The sequence below is a fragment of the Pomacea canaliculata genome, linkage group LG7 (assembly GCF_003073045.1).
Source record: "Pomacea canaliculata isolate SZHN2017 linkage group LG7, ASM307304v1, whole genome shotgun sequence".
NCBI lineage: Eukaryota > Metazoa > Mollusca > Gastropoda > Architaenioglossa > Ampullariidae > Pomacea > Pomacea canaliculata.
Genome location: NC_037596.1, coordinates 26,717,407 through 26,734,452, shown reverse-complemented (window position 1 = coordinate 26,734,452; position 17,046 = coordinate 26,717,407). Strand labels below are relative to the sequence as shown.

At 38.8% G+C, this 17,046-nt stretch overlaps 2 protein-coding genes across 4 annotated transcripts; one reads left to right on the top strand and one right to left on the bottom strand.

The window, feature by feature from the left end:
* Positions 1–2,057: 2,057 nt before the first annotated feature.
* On the bottom strand, positions 2,058–4,864 carry LOC112567570. Its single transcript, XM_025244266.1, has 4 exons — positions 4,771–4,864; positions 4,374–4,418; positions 3,187–3,280; positions 2,058–2,724 (listed from the first exon to the last, which is right to left on the bottom strand). The coding sequence occupies exons 2-4, from the start codon at positions 4,402–4,404 to the stop codon at positions 2,058–2,060; spliced, it is 792 nt and encodes a 263-aa protein (XP_025100051.1). The 5' UTR covers positions 4,405–4,418; positions 4,771–4,864.
* A 3,190-nt stretch (positions 4,865–8,054) lies between these two features.
* Positions 8,055–16,688, top strand: LOC112568853. 3 transcript variants are annotated; one of them, XM_025246367.1, is made up of 10 exons: positions 8,055–8,305; positions 9,521–9,671; positions 10,023–10,189; positions 11,445–11,714; positions 12,543–12,848; positions 13,437–13,720; positions 14,760–14,885; positions 15,531–15,555; positions 15,876–15,919; positions 16,241–16,688. In XM_025246367.1, the coding sequence occupies exons 1-6, from the start codon at positions 8,251–8,253 to the stop codon at positions 13,601–13,603; spliced, it is 1,116 nt and encodes a 371-aa protein (XP_025102152.1). In that variant the 5' UTR covers positions 8,055–8,250; the 3' UTR covers positions 13,604–13,720; positions 14,760–14,885; positions 15,531–15,555; positions 15,876–15,919; positions 16,241–16,688. The 3 variants fall into 3 exon arrangements, with proteins under 3 accessions (XP_025102152.1, XP_025102153.1, XP_025102151.1); XM_025246368.1 differs by lacking the exon at positions 16,241–16,688 and having other exon boundaries at positions 15,531–15,549; positions 15,876–16,051; XM_025246366.1 differs by lacking the exon at positions 16,241–16,688 and having other exon boundaries at positions 15,876–16,050.
* The last annotated feature ends 358 nt before the right edge of the window (positions 16,689–17,046 follow it).

Genomic DNA, 17,046 nt, shown 5'->3' with positions numbered 1-17,046 from the left:
TAACAAGTTTTTTGGTTTTTTTCTTTTTTACACAGCTGAGCACTGTCAAAAATGACTAGGTTGCATTGTGTCCACGTGAAGCGACATATCATGTCGTCCCACTATTACTGAAAAACTAACTTTTAAAATAAATTTCGTTGACATCACATCATCTCACTTAAGAAATCGTATAATAGTTGGTTTACCACTTCACAAACACCACCAGTGTCTAGTCTGCCGAGTAATGTTCAAATCCGTTCATGCCCGCATCATCTGACTCCGTCGAGATACTGGTCGCATCAGAGCTAATTCTTTTGTCACCGAAGCCGGTGTCCCCGGGGAGGGCCTGGTGCCCAAGCACACTAAAGAAAACGGAACTCGTCTGCCATTGCAGACATGAGGTCCCTCCGTTATTGAAGTAGTCGCTTGGCGCTGTGCCTGGTGTCGACGTTTTGATAATCACTTTCGCTGTAGTCAGAGGCGACAGTTCATCTGGACGTCCATTTGTTCCCGTGGTAGATACAAATGTCGCCAGCGGTCCGTTAACTCTCTCTCCGTTCATTGTGCCACAAACCTCCACCCCAACATTACTTTCGTTAGTTGTGTCTCTCTTTAGTCGCGACACTATTGGAGTTTTCCTCTGATTGTGACAGTGGGAATGCTGCTGACTTTTGACCAAGGATTGGGACTTTGGTGTCCGGTTGAAAGAGGAGAGATGTGTCTTGTTTTTGGACTGTGTGTTTCCAGGCAGCTTTTCCTGTCACTAGATAATTTTCGACTGTTGAGGGAATTAGTGGAATTGAACTCTTCCTCAAGATTCATGTTAGTTAGCTTCACCACCTGTTTCTTTCCTTCAGCATCGTCTTCGTCCTCTCTGTTTTATCGGCTTTCATTGCACAAAGATCCCGGTGTCTTCAATGCTGACTGTCTTCTTCAGTGTCGGTGCCAATGTCATAAGAACTAATACTGACATTGTCTTGCGGTCGTCCATCTCACCATCGTGAACCAGGTCTGGTCGGATGCTGGCGTCAGGTAATTTCCGTGACTTGCGGACTTTGCTGTTGATGGAGATATGTTGCGCCGGGAGCAGACAACGCTGGTCGTTGCTGTCGCAAGGTCGTCGCTTTGGAACACACCACATTCTCCTCCTCAACATTCTGATAATTACTTCACGTCTCGTCTGAAACGCAAGAAAGTCTTTCTGATCGAGCGTTTTACATAGAACCGTCGTCATCTCTTTGAGTTTCAAGCTGCAGGATCTTCTGCTCAACCTGAGTTCCACAATCATCTCTCGATAATGTCTGCAACGCACGTTCTGTGATGAACAGGTCGGTAGCAATCTTCACCGCTGTGTCTACAGTCGCCTTCTCATCATCTACACTGCCGAACATCTCCGAGGTGAAGGTCTTACACAACGGTCCTTCCCAGCCTCCAACCTTACACCAATCTTCACCGTGTCGTCGCCGCTGTCGTCGTCAATGTTGCTTCATTAACGTAGTCGTCATGAACTTCGCTGTAGTCATAATTTCCATCATTTTCCGGAGCTGGAATGACTCTCATCTCCCTCATTTACCCCAAACTCTCCTGTTTCGCTTTCGCTGAAAGAGTGAGGATTGGAGATATCTAAGCTCTCGGTACTCGTGCCTTGCAGTGTCGCTTCATTTACTTCACTGTAATGAGAGTCACTGGACGTCTGTGATCCCGAGAAGGTTAGCCTGGTAGGATTGATTCACCTTGGAGGTTGCTAACACTTCAGGTTCCGCGTCGCTGTAGTCATCCACCTCACTGTAGTCACTTTGCAGCAAACGGCTGCCAAAGTTGCGTTTCGCTACGGAATCGTCGTTCTGCTTCTGCTGCATGTCGGACTTTTTGCTGGATAATGGTGATGGTGTTCGGTTGTACAGAAGCTTGATTGGCTTGTGTTGGGGCTATTAAATCTTGAGAAAATCAGCGTTCCGGATTGTCGCAGGAGAGTTACAAGCAGACCCTTGTACCTGAGCTGTGGATGCAAGTGTCGGCTTCCGGTACCCGCCACCTTTCGCAGTCATAGCCACAATAGAGAACGGCATGCTTGTTTATCATTCAAGCCTTCTGCCCACGAGCTGTCCTGAAACCTCGCTGTAGTAGTCGTTGTCAGAGTCTGAGGTCTCAGGTTGAGAACTGTAAGCGTTCTTGTCTGCGCGTGTCTTGACTCCTGCCAGTAGAGATGAACATGGCGTCCAGCTGCTCACGCTTTTTTCCGCTGAGGTATCCTTCACAAGATTCAGCTTTTGTGGGCTTTTTCTTCGAGCACCCTTTGGATGGGTATTAAAGGTAGGGGAAGTCATGTTTTCGTCGCAGTCGTTTGTGTCGATGTCACTGGACTTCTGTATTGGTGCATCAGTCCTTCTGCGCCTTCCACGGTCTAGACCTCTCGAGTCTCGTTCTGGACCCTCGTTGCGTGATGACCGCTCAGAATCACCACTGCGTGAATCTGCAGGGAGAAAGAGCGCGCCAGGTGGACATGATGTGAATGGCTTATGAACTTCAACGAGGAAGTTTTCCACATCGGTGTCCTCATCTGATTCTGAATTAAGGACCGCCACTGCTGCCTCTGGTTGAGTATTCTGTGCTTCTTCCAAAGCTTGTAGTTCATATGCCTCCATGACAGAGCTGCGCCCTCGCATTCTGTGACGCCAGATATATATTTTTCTTTGAATCCACTTTAGAACGGTGTACTGCTGGAGTTTCTTCCTACTCCTTAACCTGGAGAAAACAGGAAGTGGTGTCGAAATAAATAGGCACCAAAGCCTTTCTTGACTGTACATTTAGTGTCAGCATTATGACTTTGTTTGGTAAATGTTGTGTATATGGCGTTCATATAAACATTTTGACAGAATGATGGCATGTTTGAACATGCATGTCTGGTGAAAAAGTCCATGTATCAAGAAGATGTTCCATTACGGAAATATCTACAGAATGGAAGACCTAAGTCTGAAGAACCACAATTGACGATTCCAAAAGTTTCTCAGGAACAGAGTGTGTGTTGTCACCTATACTTTAACAACTACATGTACGTTCATGATACAGGGTTCTACTATTTCACCGATTAAAAAGCTATTAGAGATGTTACCATAGGTGTCAGTAACAAAGCTTTCCCTGGCATCCTTTAGAATGGTGCATTGACATAGATTAGGGTACAGATCCGAGTGAACAATGAACACTGACCAGAGCAGAATGCCGCCAGCAAAGGTTACAGTCATCAGCACAGACACGAAGACAATATGTCCCTGCACCATGATCTGTAGCGCGCGGCCTCCTGCTGAAAAATATTTACAGACTCATATTACTTGTCCTTGTTTTCATTAACATTATACTATGAGGCATTTTCATGAACGGTAAAATCTCTGACTTCCATACAAGGCCCAACTTCGACCTTTTGGTACGACTTTGAGTACGCATGACAAAGACGGCTTTCTCGAAATTAAAGGCGCAATATAATCGTAATAAGAGTAGTCTTACTCATGATTGTTTTTCTGTTTTCTTCCACTTTACTACTTTTTCTAACAACATTTCTACACTTCTGATTCTCCTGATACTTCCACTATTGCTGCGCTAGCTATCTTTCTGAACGCTACCAGCAAAAATATTTCAGTGAAATGTAAGATTTATGTTATCAAGACCCAAACACCAACAAGCGACCTTCATTATATCTATCGATCTATGGATGTGACTCATGCGTGCACGTACACACAAACACAGACTCGTGCAAACACACAGCGTTGGTGTGCGAACAAGTCCGTACAAGCGCACTCACTCGATGACATACAAGGAAGGGCACACGCACGCATGTTCACATATTAGATAACACTTAGGTGCTTGTGATGTGCAAGTAAAAGAGGGTGTGTGAAATCGAAACTGAAAATCATTCTGTTTTGTTTCCCCAGCCTCCGCGATAAAAGTCACTTACTCTATAGCACAAATTTTGATATCTTGCAATATAAGTATAATGAGTTTCTGGGAATGTTAACATCTCAGCTGAATCTTAAAAAAATAAATACTTCATTTAGCATTTAACAAGATTGTTATTTTACTGCTACTGTCGCATATAAATTCATCTATTATATAATCTCAGATCCGCACACAAACACACACCCTAGAGGCAGCGGACTGATTCACAAGAAACACAATGTTTTTCGGCCATATTGCCGTCAGCTGTGTCGTTATATCTCTTCCTGTTTTATATTCAATATATATATATTGGCGTGGCGGCACCTGGGATTTGGTGCACAGTTTAAAGATTCAAAGATGCAAAAACACAAACACACACAGAGGAAGCAAAAAGCTGTTTAATCAATGACTTCTAACCATCCACGATTTAGCAACAGAATGCAAAAAGTAATAAAGTTTCGTACCCGAAATTTGTGTTGTCGCTGCACCGTCCATTGGACTAGCGAACGCTGAAAATAAATTTAGTAAAAATTTATAAACATAAAAAGACCTCAGTTGTTCAGATTAGAGAGGCAAAGTTCTTGCCACCGATAATACTTACCACCGATAAGCCTTTTCTTGCAGTCTGTTGATGCATCAGAAAATGTTCACTTTTATTTTCACAATATCACTTTTATCACCTTTGTCACTTTATACATGACCTACACTAGCCTTAATTTTGTCCGTGTGGCAAATTTTAATATATTATAACATGGTGGTCATTATAATATGGTCCCAGATATTATAATATACTCTTCATTTAGTCACACTGATTTCAGTTTTCATTATCTTATTAGTCCACAGTGATTATTCAGTTATTACCTGATATCCAGATGTATTCGAATTACATTTGACTTTATGGAAAACAAAATACTTCCGGACTTCTTTACACCACCAGTGAAGCAAAGACTGTCGAGGTAACACTGTTGGGGCGGTAGTTATAAAGCAAGGGCAAGTCTTTGCCCTGAGGCATCACGGGCAACTCGAGGACAAGCGTCTTGTTTTCGAAGTTCTTAAGTGGTGTCCAGACTCCACAGATGTTGTTTTACCAATAGAGCTGTAGTTATTAAAGGGGTAGCTAATGAGTTATAGGGTAAATAAACATGCAGAAGTGTTAGTGGGGTCTCGACTCCGCTTCATAACTTCGGGAATAAGACGCTTTTCCTTGAGTTCCCCATTTGACCATGGGGAAACGAATTACTCTCTCTCATAACAACTTAGAGGGCAACACATAAACTACTTACAATGATGACACAGACGTTCCTTTTTCAGGCGGAAATATTTTGGAAACCCAACTTTCAGAAAGGCTCTTTTCCGATTATATTTTTCTGATAAATAGAGGTGAGGAAGAAAATAGCCACTCGGTATATAAATAAAACGAAATCTTTAAATAAGGCTTGGTGACTTGGTTTGAAGCACAAGGAAAGAAAGTAATATTCGAGGGCAGATTATCTGAATAACAAAGCAGAATTTCAGTAATCTACAACCTACACAAGAGTTGGTTAGCTTAGCGCACAAAACAAACCGTCCCTTAAGAGAACTGAGAAAAGAATGAAAGAAAAGAAGAAAAAGAACATTACCCAAATCTTCCTTGATCTTAAAAAGCCCTACTTGCTATGTTTAGCGTAAATGTTTGCTTAATGCATTCTGTTGGTCTTACACACAATATAACAGTCCAGGAGGGCGGAAACAGGAAGAGGGGATCCAGCAAAGACCTCAAAGTATTGTTTTCCGCTTTGTTGTTCGTTAGCCTTGTTTTTCCTTACAGCATCGATGCTCATTCACGAACTTCATTGGCTGTAGGGTGTAATGTAGATGTGACTGTAAACTTTTTTTTTAAGACCTTTCTGTCACCTGTTGACGCCCTAGAAGTGGGAGCAATTCCCACTGCTGATGAAGGTCTTAGTACAGAATGCGTCATCTTCCTGGGCGCTGCTCGTCCGTCCCCTTCACCACCCATTAAAAAGTGTGATGATGTCCTGCTCTCCTAGTAACCAGCTAGGGGCCACTAACATCAAAGGTGAAAACATGCTAACCAAGAAGTAGAAGGTGGTGTTTTAACGTCTATCCCCCAGCGGAGAAGTCTATGGATTAAGCTAATTTGTGTGTGTGCGTGACAGATATATTTGGATTCTGAAACATTATTCCCCAGTCACTGTTTCTTAGATTATCGTTGGTGCAGTGGAACAACAATATCTAGTGACTGAAATTAAGAGATTCGTTCCGTTACTCATCAGTGTAAGAAAGGGTAACAGTGACCTTTTGCCGGACTTTAAACTCTATTATTCTTGTTTGATAATCAGCCCGACAGAAGAAACTTTCTTTCAGGACTGTGTTTACACTTAGAGACCGTAGACAGCAGTAAGGACTGAATGATGTGTGTATACTGATAAATCATTTATTGTATATTTTTATTAGTTACTGTGGTATAAATTTTGTTATTATTATTAAATTGCCACAGGCGTGCAGAAAAAGGCAGAGTTGTTTTGTGAAGAAACGAACGCTCAAATGTTCAGGCGTCAACGTGCACGGGAGTGTCTGTGACAAAGTGTTTAAAAAATTATAACAATAACAACAACGGCAACAACATTAATAACATGTATACAGCATTTTCCTGATGCACATAGGATTTCTAACAGACTTGCAAATGAGATTAGATTCCAAGAGCAAATATACTTCATGAATATAATAGAATATGTGGCAGGTGTTTGAGCATTTATATATTATGAACTCAATAAATTAAAATAATAGTTTGTGTCCCAAAATATAAGCCTTTTCACTTGCTATTAAATCAAGGGACAGAATTGTTTTCCATCTGCTTCCGTCAGACTGGCACCTGAACTAAGATGGCCGCTCCTAGCTGTGCGACGTCTGCAGCTCTCACTTCTGATTCAAATTTATTTCAATTTTTCATCGCTTTCGTCTCACTTGGTAGGTTAGTTGTCAAGTTATAGACTTAGGGTGTTGCGTCTGTGTCTAGTGATGATGATTTTTACGTTCATTGTGTTAGGGCATGCGTTTATCATTTTGGATGGCTGTGGCCGTTACCACTAGCCGACATTATTAAGATGGCGGTCAGCTTATTTCATGCTGGTCCAGGCTTCTCTACTCCGCGAGCTCTTGCTCCGTCTTCTTCATCTCCCTCTGTTACCGGAGTTTTCGGGCGCGTTGCAAAGTCGACATGCATGGCTCTACCACTTCGCAGATCAAGAAGGAGAGGACGCAGAGGCGGTGTGAAGCGGAGACTCTAGAAGTTTTGTCTGGGACGATCGACGCAAGACTCACCTCTTTCCTTCTATCCTGCTCGCATGTCCAGTCGATTCGTGGCAAGATTGATGAGCTTGAGGTGTGGATACACAACTTTTCGATTGCAAGGGTATATACTTGTTTGTTGGCGTTTACGGAAACATGGCTACACGACGGTGAGCTTGATCTAGCCATCGCTGGCTTCTCTGGCCGTTTAGATCTGATAGAATCTGCTGCAGTTTACTGGCAAGGCGCGTGGCGGCGGAGTGTGTTTCTATGTCAACAACAGGTACTGTACAACGGTTATTCTTCGTGAGAAAGATGTGTACTTGTGACTTGAACTTCTCACAATTTCGCTTCGCCCACTTTTAACCTCCGATGAGAATTCCCAGCTGTTTTTCACGCTTGTGTGTATTTGCTGGGATCACCGTGCATTGAGCGCATCTTTGTGATGCGGATACTGGCGCGCTATAAAACTACATCATCATCATCATCACCTTAAAAGCGAGTGGTCAAAGGGACGTAACAACATGTTCATGGCGTCGCTAATTTGTCTCCCTTGTTGTACGTTCTTTATATGACATGTATCCGTGTAAAATCCTGAGGATGTGTTGTTGATCTGTTGTTGAATCTGTAAATGTTTCAGAGTTGGTATCTTAAGAACATAAGGGGTGTACTCACAAAGATTTGGGAAATTAGCATATTACATAGAGTTTTACCGCAGTAATTAGAAAACTTGCCTCACTAGCCATTTAAACCGTTTCAGGGACCAATAGCATGAACAACACAGTTCAGTTCAATTTTCTTGTGTCCGCATCCGTCAGTTTGTTTCTGGCCGATCACGTAAACAGTCAAGTTTAGTTCTAATTCTTTTATCTTCCTGATGCACACTAGCCATCAGCCAAAGCCTACGCTTCCGAGAAAACGTGTCAGTCGCTCTAGCTATGTCCTGAAGGCTTTTATTGAAGGATCTTATTATTCGCTGTGGCCTTAGAGGTACGGTAACAACTGTTAACGTCAACAGAGACTCTTCTAGTGACAGCGAGGAACATCAAAATGTCTAGAACACTCATTATTTACATCAGCCTTTTCTTTTTTGTTCCAGGTTTGGGTAAGTGTTTTTCTTACACTGTATGCATACCTTCATTTCACAGAGATATTGTCCAAAGTATTCAAGAGAAGTGAAGACAAGAAATTTGTATTGTTTTGATAATAGCGCGCTCGCATGCACACACACAGCACCACCACCACCACGACCCACATGCACACACACACACATACATATGTGATGCTGGTTTTTAAAATATTTTATTCTTAATACATTGGGTGTCAAAGGTCCCGATTACACTTCACGCGTACTGTGGCTACAATTTTATGTACATACAGACCATGTAAACCCATTCTGGCAACAAAGACACTCTTGAAAATGTGCTGTTAGTGAGATCCGGCTGCGAGACTGCAAGATCTGAAAGAGCACTGATGGTATCACGGACTACCACACCCATCATATTTCCCAGTGAGATGATGCGATGACAAACACGCCACAGCCAGCCCTCGATCATATTCTATACGCAGCATCTCAAACTGCGTTGAAAATGGACAATGGAGACTTGTGACTGTTTCGATTGCGGATCTGGTACTAACCCCAGATGCACTCGACTGCGTCTGTGTACACCACTTTCATCGCTTTTATCATAAGAACCTTCATTGCACGAGACAACAGTTCCTTTCGTCCATTTCCTTTCTCCCAATAGTAAATGATTGCACTGAAACTCGGTCTCCTTTCTGCAGATAGAGAAGGTCTTGTTTATTGGTTTGCTAGATTTCTTCTGTTTTTTTTTTACTAATCTTTGCAATCTTTAGTCTGCCTTTACGATCGAATATGATGGTGATGAGGAGGATAAAGCATTTCTATAACGCATTTTCCCTACCGATAGTAAGTTTAGTTTATTTTCGACATAATTAATCAGCTTAACAATATCTATCACTCACAAATACGCACACGCACGCCATATGATACGACGGATGGTGGAAATGGTTGGCTGGAGCAGAATATCCTTTCCGAGTACGTTTGACAGAAACGGGAGAAAATTGGAAACAGGATGTTAGTTTTTAAAATGATTAGGTTGACAAGGTTTGTAAAAAACTTAATCTGAAATTATTCTGTTTTGCTGGGACCTTGTTTCATGACGACCAGGGCATAGATTATTGAAAGAATCATATCCGCAATAATCAAACATTATAACTATTTTTCTCTTTAAACTATGCTAGTAGCCGATATAATCATCCAGTAAAACTTTAAGCCTTAGTCCTGTGAAATTGTCAGGTGAGCAGATGGCAGCACGTTTGAATGGCTCGAAGAGGTGGGATTCTGGCCTTTTAGAGATATTCTACAAAGGAACGTGGAATACAGTCTGCGATGATTCCTTTGACGACAAAGCCGCACAGGTGGCCTGCAGAATGATAGGCTGCAACAAGTGTGTATTTTACCGCATGATTTTTCACACTCAGATATAAAACAAGCTCTTTAACTTCAGTAAATTATCTTAGAGACTGGTCATGGCTTTTATTCATCCATTTCCTCAGTTTGACTTGTTTTGAAATAAGTTCATCTGTAATGTCATGATATCTTTGAATATCGACGTTATCTGATTGATTATTTGGCTAATATACAGCTCAGTTGATTGAGTGACATTTCATTAAATAGGTTTTGCATGCCTTTCTAAGATCTGTGTTATGTCCTAATGCATTCCGTGCTTGACTCAGTGAGTTACTTACTTTGTAATAAGTGTTCAAACCATCTTGTAACCACTGATGATGTTTCTTAGTTGTGTAGCAACAAAAGCACTCTCGAATGGGGCAAGTTCCGAAAATATTCTGATTAAGGACTTGGACTGTCGAGGAAACGAAACCAGTCTGACAGAGTGTATGCATGGAGGCTTGAGCAAACACAGATGCAACAGCTGGGACTTTGTCGGCGTCACGTGCAACCCTCGTAAGAGATTTTTTTTCCTTTTCCTCAGAAATCTGCATCGTCGCATAAGTAGTTATGAAACTACTTTATAGTGTGAGGTGTAATGTTTTCGCTAGTGAATGAGTAGAGTTTAGTACAAGAACCTACTTTCAAAATCCTGATGAATACCTCCGCTCCGTTTTTGAAACATCGCCACCCACGGAAAGAAGTCACCAACAAAGAGCGTACACAGCTTCTCTTCTAGTGGGAGACTTAGAACCATGTTCTAATTAGGCGTATCGGTGTACAAACCTGACGTCACTAGTTTGAATCTTTCTGGTGCATGGTGTTGTTTATAGGATTGCGTCTCAAGAACGGGAGGACGGAGGAGCATATTCAACAAAAGGACTATCAATTATGTATTTGTAGTATATGTACTGAGATTCATTCAGTTTGTACCACGTTAGACACGTAAAGGCGTTTCACAATGAAGGGAAAATTGTTTAGTTGACAACTATAATTTACTCATTAAATTACTTAAAGAACCAAGCGCTGTACACTATATCAGTGCACGAGGAAGCCAGACGATCAGGCAGTAAAGTGATATTCTAAACCGGACATATAATGTCGAATATGCCACTATGCTTGTATTTCACACTATCAAGTGACGATAAAGAAGACACAAATGCTTTTAAATCCTAATGAAAATAGAGATAATTTTCAGTCATAATATTTCTTTGTTATTTAAAATATTTGTTTTCTTATTGTGAAACAGTCTTAATAAAATGACACCATAGTGACTCTCAGTGTTCTATTTATATAATACCCCAAAAATAATGACTATAAACGAGGGTTAACATTCATAAAAAAACTTCCATTACAACTTTTTTTTTTTTTTTTTTTTTTTTTTTAAATACAAAATATTTGCCAAACACAGCCGCACATTTGATAATGTCTGTCTGGTGGAAAATTTCCAAAAGGAGGCCGAAATAAAGATGGTCCCAAATGACAGTCTTCTGAGATTAAGAATGGAAACACGTTTCTCAAATCTGTTGCATTTGTTTTATAAAATGGCCTTGCGTATATATGATAGCAGGCTAACCGAGAGAAACAGAAAGTAAGATACAGCCTAACTTTATGCAGTAAGTGGTAAGATGTACATTGTTTGATGTAAACCTTTTCGTTATTTAAAATCTGTATTAGAATTTCATTTAGTTCCTTGCTCCTGGTTAAGTGTTTTGCATACGTAACTAATGAATCAGAGAACAGTCACAATTTTTGTTGTGATTTCTGACAGGGCCTCTTCTTGTCATCCAACCAAACAAAACTGTATATCCTTTAATGGAGGGGACCAAAGCTGTCCTAGAGTGTGTGGTGTCAAACACGTCTTACGACATAACCGACTACAAATGGCCAGAAAGTGCAGGCGGCAGCCTTAAAGGAAAATATTTGATTATTTCCAATGTGACCAGGTCGCATAATAGAAGGCCAGTGAAGTGTGAAGCCACCACGAAAGCTCACACCACATTTTCTATTTCCAGTGACATTTTGGAATTGCAGGTTTTCTGTAAGTATATTCTAGTGAAGCACATATTGTTTCCAGCGACGACCTGGAATTAAAGGTTTACTTCTTGTTGATATGTTAGTAAGAGATGTCATTATTAACACCACATGTTGTAGTTCCCAGAAAAATATAATCATTTCAAAACAAATCATTTGTGTTTAAGTCGTTTAGAATGTCCTATGGCCTGTTGGAATGATGATGTTTAGTAAAGATAATTTTAAGCGTCATCAAAATCGTCTTCTTCGAACAGAATAGAATAATGTATCTTAGAAAGATGGACGAGTTCATGAATAAAGTAACATGTGTCTATTATATTAAAAGTAACGTTTGTTCGCTTTAGCTTAGTGGGTGATTTTCATTAGACGATTAAGTGTTGGCTATATAAGAATCTTTGTAACTTGCCGATCTTTATGCTTAAGTTGGTTATTTGCATACACAAGGTAGGAGTTTATGATTTCTTCATTACTGACATACACAAGTAACTCGCGATATGATTAATCCTGAATGTACCTAATTAAAAATTTTTAAATTCACCTCAACCTAAATACGCATGAGATTGGTGATTGTAACGATTTAATACATAAAACTCAAAGCAAGCTTTACTTATTATTTGATCAAGTTGAATGCGAGAAAAAAAAGGACTAATGATAGTGTCAGAATGAAAAGAACGGTAAGTAAAATTTTTAATATTGTCTTGAAGATTCAAAGTATGTCTAAACAGGAAATCTGATAAGGGATATTAATATTAATGAAATAATCAAACACAGCTTGTGACCGTTACAATATTGATATCAATAGTTTACAAAATATATGTCTTCATCGTTTGTACAGATCCTCCTGATGAGTCACCGGTTATTGGAGCAGTGCCACCTCTTCTCTCCGGTCAACCAGTGTATCAAGGAGACAACTTTACCTTGACTTGCACTGTCAGCGGTGGCCAACCAGTGAACTACACTATTGTCACCTTCGTGTGTCCAGAAAAAGTGGACGAAGCGGACACCGTAGGCGGGTCTGAAGTTAACAGCAGTTTGCGGTTCTACTCTGTCTCCCATGACAACCAGGGCAACTGTACCTGCAGTGCCGTATGGAAGGACATTTGGTACACAAAGACAGCTGATTACACTCTCATTGTGTACAGTGAGTAGAACTTACAGGTGTATACATGTGCAGAAACTGCTGAATGCCGAAGAATATAAATAGAAATCAGTTAATTATAGAGTTGCATAACTCTGTTTTTGTCTAACTTCTAGTATCATTTGGTTGGTGCGTGTACTATCTGTAGTGAGTTGTGGTCGGTCTTGTATTGTTTGGTGTATGAATGACGTCTTGTGTCTGACGTCTTGTGTGTGATGTCATTTGTTCCACGTCACTTGAAGCAGAAAATGACGTCATATATAAAAGACAAGCATTTGCTCTAAAAATGGCCGAGTAAGTGGGTGAACACAACGGTCTTTTCCGCCATCTTCTTTATGACTCTCAGTGACATTCCTCTGAACTTGTGTCTCTTCGATTTGATTCCTCTACAAATCTCTTCATCCTCATCGTCATCTGCGAGCGTTGTGTGTGTAATACGTCGTGCGTATGCAAGGTAAATGTCCGTTCGTCATATTACACTATCTTGTAATGTTAGTATGCATTTGTTTTAATTTTTTTTACAAGAGCTTTTACTTACTACTAAGATTTGTTAAATTGTAATTAGCCTTTTACAAAATATTCTTCTTATAGCGCCGCCATCTCCTCCTGAGATCATACTGATGACCAACACATCAGGAGGCATTGAACAGGTCGGAGCTAACGTCAGTTTGAAATTCAGAGTTTACAGTCAGGTCATCCGGCAGCCTACTACACATGGCCAGAGAATGCAGGTGGTCGGCCTGATGGAGATCTCTTAATATTCGACAAGCTAACCAAGGAACAAAATGGAAGGAACGTAACGTGTGTGGCCAACAATGAGTTTACTGTGAACAGACAGCCAGTTCCTAAAGCCACCTTGACATTGCATGTACACGGTAAGTCCATTTGTATTATATATATAGCTGATTTTTCATATAGAATAGTGAATGATTTCTTAGTCTCAGCTGTTATCTGTTGTTCTGTGGACGTAGTACGAAAGTCTGTAAAATAAAGGTATTTTCTTTCTAGAAAATTTCAGAAGCACTGTCTCGATAGGGACAATCTTTTTTCGACGACAAGCTATAAAGCCCAACTTTGATATCCGTTGAGAATGTTGCAGATATAGCTTGGTCAGGAAGCTGACGTTCCAGTTGACATTTTGTTTTTGTTTTGTCATTGCTACTGCTGTCTAAAGCAACTCTTGTCCGCTGCTGTTTATCTGACGTCCCGCGTTATGGGTGATCCAACTATTTGTAATTCTCAGCTTCTTCCATTTTGCTTTAATTCATTGGCGATGTAAAATGTTTGTAATTATAATTATTTTGTACACTGCTAAATAATATATTTTATACTTTATGGTTACAAGAGTCTCACAAAATATAAAGTATATATAATTTGCTATCAAGAACGCTTACTGGCGCAAATTTTCGCAGTTGTTCCTGTTTGTGCCATGTAAATCTTAGACATGTATTTAAACATATTACAAAAATTGTAATCGAACCCTCGACTTTAAACGAATTAAAATAGTTACTTTGTTCCTGGGGAAACATTAAAATAAAACGACAGTTCAATTAGAAGATAGGAAAACGAAAGCTTCGATTTTAGCTTCCTGATGATTTGGTTGATTGTAAATCTGAACCTCTTTTGATCCGCCGTGTTGGATTCTAATTGCTTTCTAAACACGTTTTTTTAATGGACGTAAGTACACTTGGTGAATTGTCCGGTTTTCCGCTTTCCATTACTCATAACAGCAAAAGTATTACAATATATTATTAATATTTTAATCTGTTTGCAAATAACTGTTTATAATATATCACATACCCAAATTATCATTCTCTTAATTAATAGAGTAATGAGGAATTACTGCATGACAAGATATGCTGAGATTTGTTTGAATTTAAACAAAAATTAATTATTTTGTTTATTATTTTCTAGTTGTAGATCCTAAAAACAGCCATGGAATGCAGTCTGCTTCAAGTATATTCATTGCTGTTGTTTGCTCCTTGGTTATTGTTGCTGCAATCATCTTTATTAGCGCGTTTATTTGGAAGCGTTCTAGAGGTATGCAATTCAACACAGATTTTTTTTGTATCCATTGATGAACGATGACAAAATCAGTATCACTTAAGCTGGAAAAGAAATGAAGCGTCGTTAACAATTTAAAAGCTTGCAACCTTATAGAGGAACTGCTTTTATAGAAACTAAGAAACAATAAAAAATTAATAAAAATTTATTTGTACTTGATAGGTGTGATACAATTCTTCTTGAATATTTTTCTTTATCAGAGATTATCCTAAACGTAGTGACCTTATAATGACAATGTCAAAAAACATAAAAAAACTGCACTGTGATACTAGGTATCAATTAATACATTGACCTAGTCTGTAACACTATTTTACAACTACAGCAGCATTACTATACAATATATACAATAACAATATTTAAGTACTGCAGTGTAGTAAAATCATTAAATGCCAGCATTTTAACTTAATGAGCTAAACCGTGATGTGAGATTATTTTTGATATTAAAATACTATATATAAAGTGATTGATTATAAGGATTATTAGTGCGTATTGTGGTCTGTGATTAGACACATTTTAAAGTAGTTTTTATTCATTTGATATTTTCATGTTTTCTGTCCGTCTGTGTGTGTGCACTCTCGCGCCCGTGTTCGCATGTAACAGTACTTTTTAATCTATCAACAGGACACAGCATAAGCTATAGGTTTGTGTAAGTATGAGTAATTGTTTGGAATGTTTAGCTTTACTTATCTTTGGTTATTCTAAGCACTGACATGACAAATATCTTTCTCCAAAATATTTCTTTAGCACAGCATTTAAAGAAAATGAGTCTACATATACCACAAGACTATTAAAAAGTATTGCATAAAACTCATTAATGATTCCAAAACATATAGAGGACTTTTTAAAATTCAACCAAGAAGTAATGGTTTATACAGGAATCAAGTTTATGATAAAAAGAGATTGAATCGTAAAGTTTTAATATGATATATTAACAAATCAGTACTAAGTATTGTGTTATGATTCCAGAAATCATAAAACAAGTGGACCTTATATTGAAAATATGATTTAAGGTCAGTCACATTTCACGCAGTTAAAATGTTTACTTTGACAACTATGTTTGCATAAACATTGATGTATGACCTGTTTTAGATGTCTGTACCATGTCCTACAAAAGTATAAAATGTTTTCAATTTTTTTGCTCTTGTAGTTCCTTAATGTTACATGCTTTTTGTGATAATTAAGTGGCGACATAAATAGTTTTACTTGATAAGTTTTACACAAGATTGTGTTTATTTGACTTTTGCAAAAAATGACTTAACACTGTATATTTAGATGCTATGACAAATATTTTAACTTTTATTTAATATTTTAAATTTGTTTACCACTTGAAGTGCAGAGACGTTAGCAGAACCAGGAATTCTTGAGATCTGGTTGTGTTTTAGGAAGATTGCAGGACAGTTTATATAGTCTGTGGATGAGTAATCAGACATATGTCAGGATTAAGCCTGATAATTAATGTTTACTAGACTTCTTATTTGATATTGACAAATCGAAGTTGTGTTGAGATTATTGAGGTGAATACAAGATATGAGTGACAGCGTGGCAGTAATATTACACAAATATTCATTTTCTTTTTGTTCCTGTTTTAAATTTCAAAGCCTAAGACGGTCTGCATGTCTATTAAAATATTAATCATCTTCGTTGAAAATTGTAATGAGATATTTTAACTATTTAGAATGAATGTTTAAAATATTAGGCATTTCACCCTCTATACTATGTTGATGATTAGTTAAAATATTACATTACAATTTTTTACAGTTTCACAATAGCAAAAAAAAAAAATCATGGATCATTCGAGGTGAAGCCATTGTTGAATGAGAACTTCCCCAAGTTTAGCTACTTTATACCCAACATCAGTAATTGTGAGATATTCATGAAATATTATGAAATAAAAAGTCTGAAACGAATCATAAAAAGAAAAGCCCACAAGATTTAGGTATACATATTGAATCATGCTCTTCAGCGAAGAATACTGTTACACTTTCTCATTGTATTGTGCAAAGTAAACCATTGCAATGCATGTGTCTCATGTTTCTCATGTTTCTCGCGTAGTCTTGAATACTATACAATATACTGCTGATTCACCACTTATGCTTTCTATTTTGATAACTTATTGACAAACACGGATCTGTTGTCT